Source organism: Ochotona curzoniae, unplaced genomic scaffold, assembly GCF_017591425.1.
Source record: "Ochotona curzoniae isolate NIBS_2020 unplaced genomic scaffold, NIBS_Ocur_1.0 contig_1014, whole genome shotgun sequence".
Lineage (NCBI taxonomy): Eukaryota > Metazoa > Chordata > Mammalia > Lagomorpha > Ochotonidae > Ochotona > Ochotona curzoniae.
The window spans coordinates 51,049,390-51,064,945 of NW_024464920.1; the positions used below are offsets into that span (position 1 = coordinate 51,049,390).

The 15,556-nt window shown below is 53.4% G+C and overlaps 1 protein-coding gene across 1 annotated transcript in view; it reads left to right on the forward strand.

Annotated features, from left to right (window-relative positions):
- Nucleotides 1–15,306, forward strand: part of ATXN10 (ataxin 10) — a 126,201-nt gene extending 110,895 nt beyond the window's left edge. The window contains exons 11-12 of the mRNA XM_040987435.1: nucleotides 14,022–14,208; nucleotides 15,017–15,306. Of these exons, the coding sequence (XP_040843369.1) occupies nucleotides 14,022–14,208; nucleotides 15,017–15,023 (194 nt within the window). The 3' untranslated portion in view covers nucleotides 15,024–15,306. The remainder of the gene's footprint in view (nucleotides 1–14,021; nucleotides 14,209–15,016) is intronic.
- Nucleotides 15,307–15,556: the final 250 nt, after the last annotated feature.

The following is a 15,556-nucleotide window of genomic DNA, read 5'->3' on the forward strand; positions in this document are numbered from 1 at the left end:
GATTTCCATCTGCTGGGTCACTCCCACATGGCTGCAGCTAGGAACCCGGCAATTCCTCCAGGTCTCTCACTTGGATGACAGGGTCAGGCATTGGTCTGTGTCCCATGGCCTTTCCAGGCGCTCAGCAGGAAGCTGCATTGGGAGCAATGTAACTTCAGTGGGCACTCCAGGGTGGGATGCCAGTGTCACCAGCAGCAGCCCAGCCTCCTGTGCCACAGCACTGCCTTCTGTATGAAGGCTAAGGTGCTCCCAAGGTCCTGGGAAGTGGCCCTGTCACCATTTGAGTATAACTGTCTACCTCTGAAAGCCTTCTGATGACCCTGTCCAGACGGGAAATGTCTCCTCTCTGGGCTGGTAGAAGGCCCTTAACCCGTTTGGTCTGGCCCTGCCGAGGCAGCCACAGCAAGATTCACAACTTACCGAGGTGGTAATTTTGTTTGGCCCACAGATGATATTGCAGATACCCACATGGTCCAGGAAAAAGGTTCCTACAGGGCCTAGCACCATAGCCCAGTGGCTAAATCCTCAGTTTGTATGCTCTGAAATTCCATTTGGGTGCTGCTTTGTGTCCTGGTTGCTCCACTTCCCATCCAGCTCCCTGCTTGTGACCTGGGAAAGCAGTTGAGGATGGCCCAAAGCCTTGGGACCCTGCACCCACCTGGAAGACCTGGAAAAATTCCTGGTTCCTGGCTTTGGATCAGATCAGCTCTGGCCATTATGGCCACTTGGGGAGTGAACCAGCAGATGAAAGATCTTGCTTTCTGTCTCTCCTCTCTAAATCTGACTTTGCAATAAAAATAACAACAAAGGTTCCCCGCAGCCTGCTCTCTAGCTAAGTTCTCCGAAGGCAAGGACCCTTGTTTTCTCCTCCGTAGAGTCCACTGTCTTGCGCATGGTGGTTCCCTGGAAGTGCTCCATTAATGTGGTGATGAATCAAAGGCAAGAACAGGTGCCTGTGCGGAGACCAGCTGGTGCGCACATATGTGTCTGCATTTAGTTATTTGGGGGAAGGAAGGCTCTGCATTCAAAAAAAATTGATCTCATGGAGTCCTTGATTTTGTGTGTGTGTGTGAGTTAAATATTTGTGGTTTAGCAGTGGTATTATTTCCCATTTGTTTGGTTTAACCTGCTGTTTTATTAATGGCAGTACAACTGTAATGGGCTGGGCTTTTGTGTTCACTAACATTGGACATTTTAGATATGAGCGCAGACATTGAATTTCACTTGATGACCACACCACCGCTTTCTGGTGTCTACAGGTAAGCTTCAGTCCTGGGCACAGAGCATGCCCCTTGGACAACAGGTGCCAGGAGCCCTCTGACCAGGCCTGGTAAGCAGAGTCTGCAGGCAGCACTGGGTGAGACTTGGACCTTTCTCTGCTATCCTGGGGTTGCGACCTCCAGGCTGGGCTGTTGGAGCCCACCACAGCTAAAAGAGCCTTCTGTGGGATGGGGCTGTTAGACGGTAGGTTTCATGGGCTGGAAGGTGCCTGCTGGCTGTTAGGATGTAGGTTTTGGAGGTCGTTTGGGATTCCCAGTGCTTGAGAAACTCGAGTCTGAAGGTCTCTCCCAGCTGCTGCTGCTTCCGGGATGTGAGCCCAGCTGTTCGTTCACCCTGCTCACTTTTGGGTCACCCACAGTAATGACATAGCAGCCCATGCCGTTGGAAAATTCCAGTTCCACTACCACAGAGTCAATTTCTTATTTGTCAGTTTATTGTGGCAAGTGGGGGTTTTTGTTGTTGTTTCCAAATAGAAACAGCTGAACTTTATTTGAAGTGTTTTTCTTTCATTCTTTTTTGATCCATGTTTTCATGGGTTGCCCTTGATGTGGGCTCCTTTTTCATATTGTTTTTATTGGGGGAGATGGGTGGGACAGAGAGAGATCCGAATTCCAAATTGGGTTCTTTGGAGTTCTTTTGTGTGTTTCCTTCTCTGCTTCCTTCATCATCACAGTGTCTGTAATGGAGGGACACTCACCTGTAGCTTGTACGTGACCTTGTGCAGAAATGGGCAGTCAGGGTGACTCACAGGGCGAGGAAACGGCTGCTGGAGGGACCCGACGGAACCTGGTGTTCTGTTCAGGTGGGCAAAGCTTCTCAGTTGAGACAGGAAGAGAGCGAACAACGAAAAGCAAAAGCATTGCACTGCACACAGCTGCCAGAGGACTCAGGATTCCTACACAGCAGGAAAAATAAACAGCTTGGCTTTTAAGGTGGATATGAGACTTGCATGCCATTTAACAAAAGAGGAAATCCAAATAGTTCATAAACATATAGAACTAAATATCATTAGTTCTTATAATTAACTGTCACTAGTTAATTACTAAGTAAATTCATAATTAGAACCTGCTTGGCTCGCTCAGAATGCCTTACTGACAGCACCTTAAACTTTAATACCTTGCTGGAGGGGCAGGGAAGTTTTTTGGCAGTGCCTGCTGAAGCTAACCTATAATGCCTACCCCACAGACAGCACTTGTGCCCCAGGTGTGCCCCCGGAAGAACTAAGTCCTTGAGGCAGGAAGTGCCAGGTCAGCCCTGGCAGCCCTGCTTCTTGGTGCTGCTTCGTGCTGGAGGAAGTTGATAGCTGGCAGTGTGTGTGTGCCAGGAATGCCATGCGGCAGTGCAGAAGCAGGTGCTCTTCCGGTTGCACACGGAGATGTTGCCAGCATGAGATGGAACAAAAGGAGGCAGATTCCAAAGGAGTGTGTGAGGTAGGCCTTTCTCAAATGCCAGGAAAGACTGCATGCTGTAGAGTGCTGGGACGGGCTGCACTCGGGTGACCTGGCAGACAGCACACTTCCCACATCCTGTCTTAGACCCGTGTCTTATTCCTGCACAGTTTTCCCAGCAGTTCCCTCTGTTAGAAATAAATGTTTCCATTTTGCACATTAGGAAACTAAAGCTCACAGTTGCAGTGACTGTCCCGTGCTCCCCCAGCTTGTATAGTCAACTCCAGGCCTGTGGTTTTGTTCTAATCTGAATGTCCAGGCTTGCATATGCACTTCTTAGAGCTCTGTCAACGGCACTTTGGGAGAGGAGTAGGTGATACAGCTGTGTTCCGTGCCATCTGTTGGATTAACCCCACTGGCTGTGTCTAACACAGCCGCTGCGCTCTTCATCCTGTGATCAAGGGTGATCACCAAGACCGTAGCCTCCTTGGGAAAGACACAGCTCCCCTAACCCCGGCCCTTTCCTCCTGTGAGACTTGAGACGTACGACTTCGGAGATCTCCCAGCTGGCCGGAGTGCCTCCGTGTCCCACTGGTTTGCATTGCCCTCTGTCCTGTCCTGAGCACAGAGCACCGGACAGGTGACCCTGGCTCCTGGCGGGCTCTGAGCGATCTTGCTCCTACACCTGAATGTCTTCCCCCCTCGTCCTGACCAAGCGGGGTCCCACAGTACGGTTTCTGTGTTTTGCTTTGCTGTGCTATCTTCCTAGGTAATAGCTGAGGGAAATTACCTTCACTTGAAAACTCAGCAGAAGTGGGTGTTGCTTCTGTTTGATTTCTCTCCTGAGGGTCTGCTCCTGTGGCTGGGTGACATGCCCTCCTTCACGCAGCCTGGATTTCAGCAGAAAATGGAATAGAAGTCTGAGTCACTTGAGCCTCGTCTTGCATGAGGCCTACAGGCTAGTCATCCTGCACCTGTTTCTCACTGTGTACACGGGGAAGTGGAACACTTCACTTTGCACTTCACAAATGTCGTGTGTGATCCGTGAGGTCAGGCCATGAGGTAACATTCCTTGACTGTCACCCTAACCGTGTTCACTGGGTTCTGAAAAGTGCCACATGTTGGGGAGTGGTCTGATTCCAGAGAGTATTTCAGCCAAAGCTGGAAGCCTGGAACTTCATCCTGGTCTCCTGCGTGGGTGGGTGCCAGGGGCCCAGGGACTTGGACCATCATTTGCTGCCTTCTCGGACGCACTTAGCAGAAAGCCGGGAGTCAGACCAGCACTCCAAGATGGCATGCTGGCATCACAAGCTGATGTGTGACTCTGGCCCCTTCAGATTCCTTTTTAAGTCATACTGAGTGTGAGGCTGGCATTGTGGGTTAAGCTACCACCTGCAGTGGGTGCTAGTTCGTGTCCTGGCTATTCCAGATCCCTGCTCATTGCCTGCAGAAGGCAGCACAGGATGCCCCACGTGTTGGGGCCCCTGTCATCCAACTAGGAGACCTGGAAGAAGCTCCTGACTGTTGGCGTTGGCCTCGTCCAGCTCTAGCCATGACCGCCATCTGGGGAGTGACCCAGCAGGTGGAAAGTCAGTCTGTCTCAATCACACTGAGCTCCGAGTTTCCTTTTCACAAGGAAGTCGGTTTAGGGGTTGGTATTTGTTTCTCCCCAGTGTCTTCAGGCTGTGTCATTGACGTGTCACTGGGTGGTCATCATCACAGCGTTCCCGGGACAGTCCTGCCTTCGCCCAGGGCCAGCTGGCACTCCTGTCTTGGGCTTTGGCCGCTGTTCTTCGGATATATGTTTTTTTTTTCTCATTAGCCAGTCTTTCTTTTCAGTGTTATAAAAAGCTGTGGCTATGTTTACGAAGCTAATAAATAACTTTTATTGCTGTATTTAAATGCAGTTGCCACACAGAATATATATTTTGCCAGGAGCTTGAAAGAGTGAGTGTCTGAGGTTTGACACAGCACAGCATGTTTCAGGTGACCCTGACTATGGTGAGGACTTTTGCCTAAAGTGACCTCAGTCAGATTTAGCGGTGACAACAAGATCTCATCAAAACATTGGTGTGCCATAGCGACTCAGACCTGGTGAACAGTCACTTCTTGGCTGCTTTATTTTGAGATTGTCATTCTTAGCAAGAAGTACTATAGTCTAAGACCAGCACATTTGAAGAAAAAAAAAAAAAAACTCTATGGGACTTGCTTTTGGCTCCTAAGGGCTTCTGTGAGGAAAGGTTCATGGGACTTCAGAGCAGGCACTTGTTGATGCCTGCTGGCCATAGGTGAGCCTGCCATGAGCCAAGCCCTGCAGCCACCGAGTTAGGAAGGTTCCCCCCGCCCCACATCACAGTCTCACTGAGGAGCCTTTTGGAGATGGAGTGTCCTGCCTGCTGAGACGCTCCAACCCCAGACAGCTGTCACATTCATGTCCCGGGCCAGACACGAGGCCAGCGGGGGAGAACCAGAACCTACTGCGATGGGCTGCCTCAGCCATTGGGTGCGGGTGCCAGACCCTGCCCCAGGGTGCTCTCCCTTTGCTTGCTGCGCAGCAGCGCTCAACTCCTTCATCAGGCAGCACCCCAGTCTGCAGAGGAGGTGATGATGCCTGTAGGAGACCCTGTGACTTACACCAGAAACCTGTTAAAGCTAGCAAAGTCAGGAGGGGAACCAGGTGGACAGCCAACATGAGTCAGTCTGTGTCGAGAATCAGCAACCGTATTGAAAGTAAGAATTCCTTTTATAATAACACCTAAAAGGATACGAAACTTAAGCGTTAACCTTGGAGGGGACCGGCTGGTGCGGCAAATACACACATTCCTGAACGTGCCCCACCGGCCCTGCTCTCCCTGTGTGTAACCTGCCCACATTTCCAAGGAGGGAACCGGCCTTGGTGAGCTTGTGTGCATTGCCCGGAGTCACTGTGATTCTAGAGTCTTCCTCTCACCTCTGTGGACTCTGCACTGGTTACCTCTGGCTCTGGGTCCCCTTCCATACAGCTGCCCCCAGGAACGGTCTGGACTCTCCTTGTATTAGAATCCAGTCTTCTTCCTGTGGCCCGGAAACTCTCAGCTGACCTCCGCTCACCATGGCCTCGCCCCAAGCCACATGTCTCTTCTTCAGGCACAGCCTGCTCCCCTTTTTACTCACACTCGGGGTGTGGACAGCCCTCCCCGGCAGCCAGAGCTGATGGGAATATCCAGCCAAGAACTGAGAGTGTAATCCAGGATACCCTAGGTGGCAGCGACCTAGCTGCCTGAGCAGACCATTCCTGCCAGGGTCTGTGCAATAAGAAGCCTGATGCAGGAGCCAGACCCGGGAATGAAACCCGGGTGCTCTGACGGAGAGCTTGGGCACCTTCATGGCAAGGCTAAACTGTCGCTGCCCAGCTTACCACTCTGCATCCTCTGGGGCTTCGCTCCAGTGCTCACCCCCAGAGGTGCTTGCCTCTAATGGCCCGTCTCACAGTACCCCGGTATTGCTTGTGGTTAGGGCTTCTGTGCTGGGATGAACATGGCACAAGGGCCAGGGCCACAGCTGGTCCTCTGAATTAGCCCACCTCCCAGCATTGCGCGTAAGACCTTCATCACTAAGTTATAGACTCATTCAGATGTGTGATTAACAATGCAAGCTTTGGATTGTATCCACGTCTTATTCTGATTCCACTACAACAATTAGGAGTCATAGACTGCTGAGGAGTCTGTGAAGAAAACCATGTCCAAAGTATTTCTGGGCCCAACCTAGTGACTAAAGTCCTCGCCTTGCATGTGCCAGGATTCCATGTGGATGCCAGTTCATGTCCTGGATGCTCTCCCTGCTTGTGGCCTGGGAAAACAGTCGAGGACGGCCCAAAGCCTTGGGACTCTGCACCCGCGTGGGAGAGCTGGAAGAAGCTCCCGGCTCCTGGCTTCAGCTCCAGCCACTGAGGCCACTTGGGACGCGAACCAGAAAATGTAAAATCCTTCTCTCTGTCTCTTCTCTGTAAATCTGACTTTCCAATTTAAAAAAAAAAAATCTTTATAAGACAGTATTAACTTCTGCAACTGAATGAATTTTATACTGAAAGTAAAATACCCAAGATTTTTAAAAAATATTTTAAATATAAATGTGTCTAGAAAGCATTTTATAATCTAATGTCTCCCAGAACCAAGCTGGCATTTCTGTAGTGGAAATGTTAGAGTTATTTTCACATTGGAAATTTCTCCTGAAGGCTGTGCTAGCATGGATGTGGTAGTACTCTTCTTTGATGGGAACAAACTAGAACCATGTTCTTCCTGTGGAGAGAAGTCAGTCAGAATGCATGGAATTATTCTTTTAAAATGTGTTTGAAAGGCAGAGTTAGAGAGATCTTCCATCTGCTGGTTCATTCCCTAACTGGCCATGTGGCCAGGCCTGGGCCATGCTGAAGCCAGGAGCCCAGGCCTCTTCCAGGTCTCTTACGTGGATGGCTTGGGCCATCCTTCTCTGCTTTCCCAGGCATGTTAGCAGAGCTGGGTCATAAATGGAGCAGCCGGGACTTGAACCAGTGCATGGGGGCTGTGGTGTCACATGCTGTTCTACAGCAGCCCGAGAGCTGTCAGGGCAGTGCACCTGTCTGCGCCCCTCCTGGCTTCCTGGGGACTGCTGGGGCAGTAAGCTGGCAAGGCTGTGGTGTCACCGAGCTCAGTGTCCCCGTGACACTGACTCGCAGCTACCTATTTCTGAGTAGGCGTTGGACCTGGGGGTTCCTGACGATGCCTGCCATATCTTGTCTGTCTCTTTGATTTACTCCTTGACTGTTGAGAGCTGTCTGGGCCCTTGGCTGTCAGTTGTTGCTCCTGAGGCACCGTGTCGGCCTGTGCTAGTCTTCATCTGATAGGATGTGAGCTCATCGGCTGGCTCCCGAGGTGTGCTGTAGAGCTGCTCAGCTGCTGTCTGCTCGTTTGTTGTTGCGTTGGGGTTTTTTGGTGGGCTCTCAGGCCTCTCCTTCCTCACTGTGTGGACACTTGCCATCCTGGTGACCGTGGTCAGTGACCTGGGCTAGCAGCCACGTGTTGCAGTGGTGTGGGAGGGTCACGCTGGCACCAGGCTGTACCACGTTCAGTTGTTTGGGTTTCTCCTCCCCTAACATTGCAGGTAAACTCGGCCACCCCGTCTGTAGGCTCTCTCCACAGCTCTGCTCCATGGGCAGTCATTCATGGGAATGCCAACAAGGACGTTTTACCCCAGCCAGTGTAGGTCCCCCATAAAGACCTCTGGCATGCTCAGGGCCTCTCCTGCCCACCTGGCAGTGGTCAAGCAGCTCGCTGCCAACAGTGTCCCTGTGTCTCCGGAAGCTTCTTGTCCCCCAAATGTCCCTCCCCAAAACTCTCCCCTGCACTTTGAAGGCCGCCCCCCAAAAGGGTTGGGTATCTGCGTGTGTTTATTTAGTACCATCTCAGCCTAGAGCTGACCGTCGGGAACCAGCCCTGTTGAGCAGTGTGGCACAGCTGAACTCAAGGGGGTGTTAGTGCAGCACGGGCCGGGTCCATTGCGTGCCACACCGGTGCCAGCTCTGCCAAATGAAGCACATGAAGTGGCTCCCTGGAGTCCCAAAGTGACATTGCTGCCCCAAATACTAGTGGAAGCTCTCCATTGCCCGAAGCCTGTGGTGTGGTGAAGTTAGAAGTGGTATTGGTTGCTCTTGATCTCAAACCTGCTGTGCTAGATAGGGATGCCAGGCTGTGACAGCCTCGCACCAGGCACAGCTTTGAAGTGGTGAGGGAAATGCTTCCAGAACCCACGTCACGTACAAAATTAGTTTCAGTGCCATGGGATCCCTCGCCACCAAAGCCCACGAACGTGGGGTACCTGCGAGCACGCCTCCGCTCGGCCGCAGGGGCTTTTGGAGTGGGGAGAGCATGCACTGCTGATCATCTGGTGGGGACAGGCCTGTCATTTTGCCGTGACCACTGCTGGCCTGCCAGCTCCCAGCAGGTGTGGCCCGGGTGAGGTCCACTGCCCACCCGAGCCTTGCTGAGGCCCAGCAATGCACAAGGCCATGGTGTGGGAAAGAACTCGAGCCCATGTGACATGTGCTCCTGGGGTGCAGCACCAGCCACAGCGTCTCCCATGGCAGTGGGGTGCTGGTGTCCAGGGCCACGTGCCGCCAGCTGTCATCTGTGCGTCTTGGGCAGCACGGTGGCGTTTCTAGGAGACTCCCCCAGGTAAACTGGCCCTATTGCTTCCTGCCTCCTAAACTTGTGTGAGCGGCAGGGATCCGTGCCACAACCTGGAGGTTTCTGGCTGGCCCACCCTCCAGTTAGCCGGCTGCTGTTTGCATTGTTAGCAATTAGCCATCAGCTGTTAATTAGAAGATGCATGTGCCCCTGATTTAACTTGGATTTTTAAATGCTATCAAGACAACAGATGAGGCGGCCCTGGACGAAAATACTGGAAGCACAGATGTGCCCTCATATTAAAATACAGGATGCAGAGGGAAATTGGATACCAGATAGACCGACAATTTGGAGAAGGAAGAGGGAGCCAGGACGGGTGGTTTGCGGTGGGGCGCGCACACGCTGCGTCCAGCGCGCCAGGCCCGCAGCCCAGCCTCGGGCCTGCACCGCCAACACCTCCCCTGGACGTCCGGGGTTTGGGGGGCCGCGCGTGTTGAGCCAGTGATGGAAGCAAGAATTGAGAACAAAAGGCAATTACTGTAGACGCAGGCGGAAGTGAGGGGACTGATTGTGGGACGCCTGCAAGTCACAGCAGTGCTCCCAGATGCTTTCTGCCCCCAGGACCTCTGTGCTCCCCCTCTTCTGACACGCCTCAGAAAGTGCCTTGGTCCCTGGGCCGCCATGGGGAAGGGGCGAGTGAGGACCACCCCCTCCCCAGGTGTGGGCCAGTGGGCTGCAGGGCTGTGGGGAGGCCGCTTCCATTCGCCTCCCACCCTAGCTGTTTTTCCTATGTGAGTGACAGCAGCCGGCGCTTGTAGAAGCAGTTTGGGTTTCAGCAATATAAAACGTTTCAGGATGGTTGTAAACAGAACTGGTTTGCGCTGTAGACGGTCTGTAATTTTGCTGTAGTCTGAGAAGATACTTGCTTGGCCCTCGCAGGAGCACTTACCCTTGTATTGCAGGAACTTTCCACGGCGTGGCAGCTAGCCGCTTGGCCTGTGAGAGCCCAGTGACGTGCTCGGGGTGCGCCAGGCCTGTGGCCAAGCAAGTCAGGCGCCCCCCACAACCCGTGCTGTGGGGCCCCTGCCATTTAGAAAGTGTCCAGGCACCTCCTGGAAGCCAACATCAGCAGATACTATGACGGTGTCAATGTCTGTTACATAAACCACTTCAGCGTGTGTTTGCTGAGAATCAGCAAAAACCTTTTCATGCATTTGAATTGTCTTAATTAAAATATTGTAAGTTTCTTTTCTCTCTCTCTCTCTCTTTTAAGTTCCAGTACTTCTAGGGAAGTGGAAGCAGAGAGAGATCTTCCATTGGTTGGTTCACTTCCCACATGGTGGCAACAAGCAGAGCTGGGCCAGGTTGACTTCAGGAGCCGCGCACGGGTCTCCCATGTGGGTTCAGGGGCCCAGGCTTGGGTCCTTCTCTGCTGCCCTCCCAGGCCATCAGCAGGGAGCTGGGTGGAAGCGGAGCAGCTGGGACATGAACCGGTGCCCACATGGGATGCTGGTGTCACCAGAAGTGGCTTTATTCGCTGCGTCACTGTTGGTTTGTGTGTTTGTTCAACAAATATTTATTGGTATTTCCCATGATCTGGGCCAGAAGTGGGCAAGCCTTGTCGGTAAAGGGCCACATGGCAGCTATTTTTGGCTCCGCAAATCACACCGCCTCGTCACTGCTGCCCTGCTCTGCCCCACCCCGGCGGCAGCCGCCGCCAACAGCATGTCAATGGCTGTGGGCTGGTGCAACTCTGCTTACCCACACCAGAGTGGGGATTGCAGTTTTCATGTGTCACACACTAATATTGTTATTCTGATTTTTTTTTCCCAGCCATTTAAATATGTCAAAGCAGTCCTACAAAACCACAGGCTTATCCTCAGTTGTTTCCTAAACACACGGCAGTGGCCAGGACCACGGCCCTCCGGTGTCCCTGGGCTATCCTTTGCCTGCTGGAAGGAGGAGAGTCCCCTCGGTGAGGTGAGGTCCTCCTGGTTGTTGGCACACAGCTATGCTGGCTGGGTGTGCTTGCCTGGGCTCTTCTGTGTTGCTGTATGTCTTCTTGACCAGCCTGCTCTCTCTTGCCCTAACTGGGCCCGGGACACGGGGCTCGAGGCTGGACCCTGCTCGTGTGGAGCCTTTTGTTGCCTGCCTGTGGGTGTCCCAGCTGCCCACTCGGCACGATGCTCCTTGCCCCTCTAGTCTTTGTGGCCTGGGTCAAGACCCCAGGATGCCCGCCGAAGGGGCGGGCAGCCTCACCGAGTCCTCCCTCCAGTGCTGATTGTATGGGTCTTTCAAGGCAGTTTTGCAACAAACAGGCTCCCGCCTGCTATTTGTAGTCACCATGGAAACGCTAGCAGCTCCCTTTCTAAAGCCTCAAGTGTGGGGAGGATTAGGGACTCTGGAAGATGTTTAATTTTCTCCCCCACTCTTCCTGCTCTCTGTCTCTTTAAAGCAGGAACAAGAGGGCAGTGTGAGCATTAACTGGGTCCTGCTTTCATCTCCCCGTGCCATGAGGACTGTCTAGGGCCGTGCGGCTGCCCAGGACTGCCTTTCACAGCACACCGACGGGGCAGCATCCATATTCATGGCCCTGCTGGTGGATTAGGCACGGTTCTTACGGTGTGTTTCACAGCATTTCTCCTTTCAGCTCACGTTCTCTGAGAGAAGAACAACTCTTAAACATTGATTTGTCGTTACTCAGTCTGAAACCTTAAGCAGTGCAGCAGAAATCTTCCCATTGGAAAAAGGACCAATTAGAGTGCTTTGTGTGGCGTTTGATTCCTGGCTGGGGAAGCCCGACGCCAGAACGCAAGGCTCAGGTGGAGTGGACGCACGTGCGCCTGCCTGTGAAGCCTGCAGAGGGCAGCACCCCTCCTGGCTTCCCACGGCAGGTGTCCGCTCACACAGTGCGCACCCCATGTGGCTCCACCATCCTGCTGCGTCTCCATGCGTGTACCAGCACCGTGTCATAGCTGGTAACACAGGAGGCCTGTGACACCGGCAATGTGTGTGGCCCCTGGTTCAGGTCCCGGCTGCTCCACTTCCGATCCAGCTCCCTGCTGGTGTGTTGGGGAGGCAGCTAGGACAGGCCTACAGCCACACTGCAGCCCTCTGTGAAGGTGACACCCTGGCCCTTGGCTCTGAGCTGGCCCAACTGGCCACTGCCGGCGTTTGGAGAGTGAACCAGCAAATGAAGGGCCTCTTTCGTCCCGACTCCCTCCCTCCTGCCCTCTCTACCTCCTTGCTTTTTTCTCTAGCTCTGCCTTTCAAATATTTTTTAAAAAAAACTAAAAAATGCCTTTTCTGCTTTGGGCTTTGGTGCTGATTAGGTTGTTGGTGAGGTTTGCTCCTGAGAGCAGGGCGGGGCAAACGATGCACCTGCCGCAAGGAGGCACCCCGGGCACCTCTCTACTGTCCTGTAGAAATCAGGTGCCGAACACTCAAGGATGAATTGCTCTTAAGAAGTTGTGCCTGTGCCTCCTGCAGTGGGCAGGGCTGAGGGCACCTGGCCACCTGACGCTTGGCCACCACGGACTTTACATCAGTGTAGCATGGCCCCTGCCTACGTTGCACTCACGGCAGTCTGCTTTTGTTCCTCAGCCCCGAAAGCCCCAGGTCAGGGGCCCTCACTGAGGACAAGAGGGACCAGTGGCACCTGCCGAGGCCTCTTCGCACATGAGCGAGTGGGAGGTGGCACACCCATGCCCAGTAAGGAGAAACAGCAAGGTCTGGGTCTTGCTACAGGGAGCTTGGGGGAGGGGCGGCGTATTTCACTGAGCTGCAGGGACCCTCACTGGAGATCCACAGGACAGCCATGAGAGAAGGCACACATGGCTCCTGCCCTGGAGGGGATGGAGAGCCAGGTGGGTGCAGGGCAGCGGACACAAGCAAACTGAGGGGCTGGTGTAGATGGGCATGGCGGGAGACTTCGCGGAAAAGGCAGTCCTGGCTGACCCTGCAGGCAGTGTTTCCTGTAGGAAGCCAGCGGCAGCACCCAGGCTCTCGCGTGGGGCCCTGTTGGGAACCTGGAGCCACGGCCTGTGCCTGTTGCTGGCCATGACAGTGATGGCGCCAGTGTGGCGGGGTCTGAGGAGCTTGGTGTTTGGGCAGTTTCAGAAATGAGGTGTTCTCTTCACCCCAGGAGGATGCTTTCTGGTCTGAATTGGTTCCACCATCGAGCTCCCCTCGTGGACACCACCTCCCCCTTTTCCAGCTGAACTGAGAAAGTGGAGCTGTGTGATGCAGATGGAATTGGGGTGAAGCTGCAGGTGGCTAGGCAGCCGATCTCCCGCGTGGTGTGTGGGGCCGAGGTGTGGACAAGGGTTCTGCGTGTTCACGGAGGTGCTGTGCTTGGCTAGAGTCTATATTGTTGAGCAGTGGATTTTCATTTTAGTTTACTTTTATTATATGTATTCTTTTTTTTTTCTTTCTCCTTACTCTACTTACTCTACTCTCATGGCACCCTTAAATATTGAAATGTTAAGCTTGTTATTGTGGAGTGAGTAGGTAGGCTTTGTAGTAATTTGGGGGAAAAATAATAGAGGAGGGGCTTGGGAGGGGAAACCCTAGCCTTCTAAATCTGAATCATGAAAAATGGAAGATTGCCCACTTTATATAAATTAAAAATGAGAATCAAAAGCACTGTACTTTCGAGAGGGTGACAGGCACCTGACCATGAGGCCGTCTCCCAGCGGGGCAGACAGCGTGCCACACAGGCCATCTGCCGGGCCCCAGCAGTCCCTGCTGTTTTAACGATTGATGTCCGTGGGTCTGTGCCTCCCCAGTGCCCCTGGGGACCTTTGGCCCGTGTGCTGCCCTACACCGCCCTCACCTGTGTGTGAGATGTTCTCAGTGCTCGGGCTGCTTCCCGGTGGCCGCAGGGCTGTCCAGTGAGTGTGCCTGGACGTGGGAGGGTGTGTGTGTGTGTGTGTGTGTGTGTGTGAACTGCAGCTCTGGCTACTGAACTACTGAAGCTTTGCTTCCTCCCTCCAAAAGATCTGACTTGCAGACCTTGGCCCAGTGCACACTTTTTTTTTTCTTTTTCCCAATTTTTCCCACTTTGCATATTTCTTGGTTATGTCCTCAAGGAACCAGTACTGACACTGGCTCTTCGTGTTTCCGGGTCCTCCTCGGCCCTGCTCTTCTTCCTGTACTGCTCAGGTGCTGGTAACAAAACTACATGTTGGCAGTCCCTTCACTCTGACTCCAGTTCTGACCCAGTGGGTGGTGTATGCCATCCGAAATCTTACCGAAGACAATATCCAGAACCAAGATTTGATTGCAAAAATGGAAGACCAGGGGCTAGCAGATGCCTCCCTGCTCAAAAAAATGGGGTTTGAAGTTGAAAAGAGGGGCGACAAGCTGATTCTGAAGCCGGTCAATGACGCACCCCAGAGGTATGTAGTCTCTACCAGTCCCCCTGCCCTCCTGCCCTTGGCCTTCTCTCACCTGAGGACAATTCTGCCCACTGGAGAGGTTCCCCATTGTCCCTCAGCTGCTGTGCAGGTGGCAGGCACTCCAACCCTTCCTGAGCTGCTGTCACGTGTTCAGGGCACCCACACGGTCCTCCTTGAGTCTGACCCGCCCCTGACTGTGCACAGCCTACTGCTGTGGCAGCACCGTCTGAACGTCGTCCCCACTGGCAGCCTAAGGTGGTGATACAGAGAAGCTGTCCATGTTGTTCGGACACAGGTTTGTCTGAGAATGTCCTTGGTCTGCTGTGAGCTGGAGTGTGGGCACAGCCATGCCATGCCCTTGTGTGCTGTGGGCTGGAGTGTGCACACACGGCCACGCCATGTCCCTGTGTGCTGTGGAGTGTGGGTACAGCCATGGTGTGTCCCTGTGTGCTGTGGAGTGGAGTGTGCACACACAGCCACGCTGTGCCCCCTTGTATGCTGCTGCTGACGGTTTGTGTGCTAGCTTCATTATTGCCGTTTTCTGAAGAGTTAAAATTTAAACCTGTTCTGGGGCAGAGTCATGTCATAATTTATGCAGTTAGGTTTCTGGTGGGAGTTAGGTTGTTCTTAAAGGTAACTAATGGTGACTGTGGTCAGAGGAGCCGGAAGTGCCCGGCGTGTCCCCGGGGTCGTGTGAGGTTTCTCTCGGACTTGGTGCCCTTGACCCGAGCTCTCGCTTGCTGCCCTGCTGGTGCATCGTGGACACGGGTGGACTCTAACTGCCCTCTTCCTCTTTTTTTCCTCTTAGTGAATGAATGGCCAAGTGCCTGGGTTTCCAGAAGCTGTTTTCATGGATTTTTCATCTTCTGCAATTTGTGACATGGCAAGTGTTTGAAGCTTTCTGTAAGTGCAGGCTCTGGAGGCAGACGTAGCACCGAGAGCCAGCAAGCTGGGTGTGGACCAGCGCCTCTCCTTCTCGCGTTTTCTGTGTCGCTGTGCTTTGCCTTTGTCCAGCGTGGAATGTGCGTTTCCTACATAGTGCTGGCAGCTCTGGCAGTGAATAAAACCGTCCCTCCTGGAGGGCAGACCCCTCCCGTGGCCGTCGGTGTGCTTTTTACATGGCGGCTGAGCCCCAGCCCCCTCCTCTCGCTGGGCGCGCAGGGCACTGGCGGGCGTGGAAGCACTTTCTCACTGTGATTAATTCTAGCCATTTCCTTTCACCCCTTCTGCCTTTCCCAAACATTGACAACACTCGTTTCCAGCTAATTAATTTGAGAACTCTCTCTTCGCCTTAGGTCCTGGGCTGTGTTGTCCCCAGGCCCTGTCCCTGTGGAATGCGGCAGAGAAT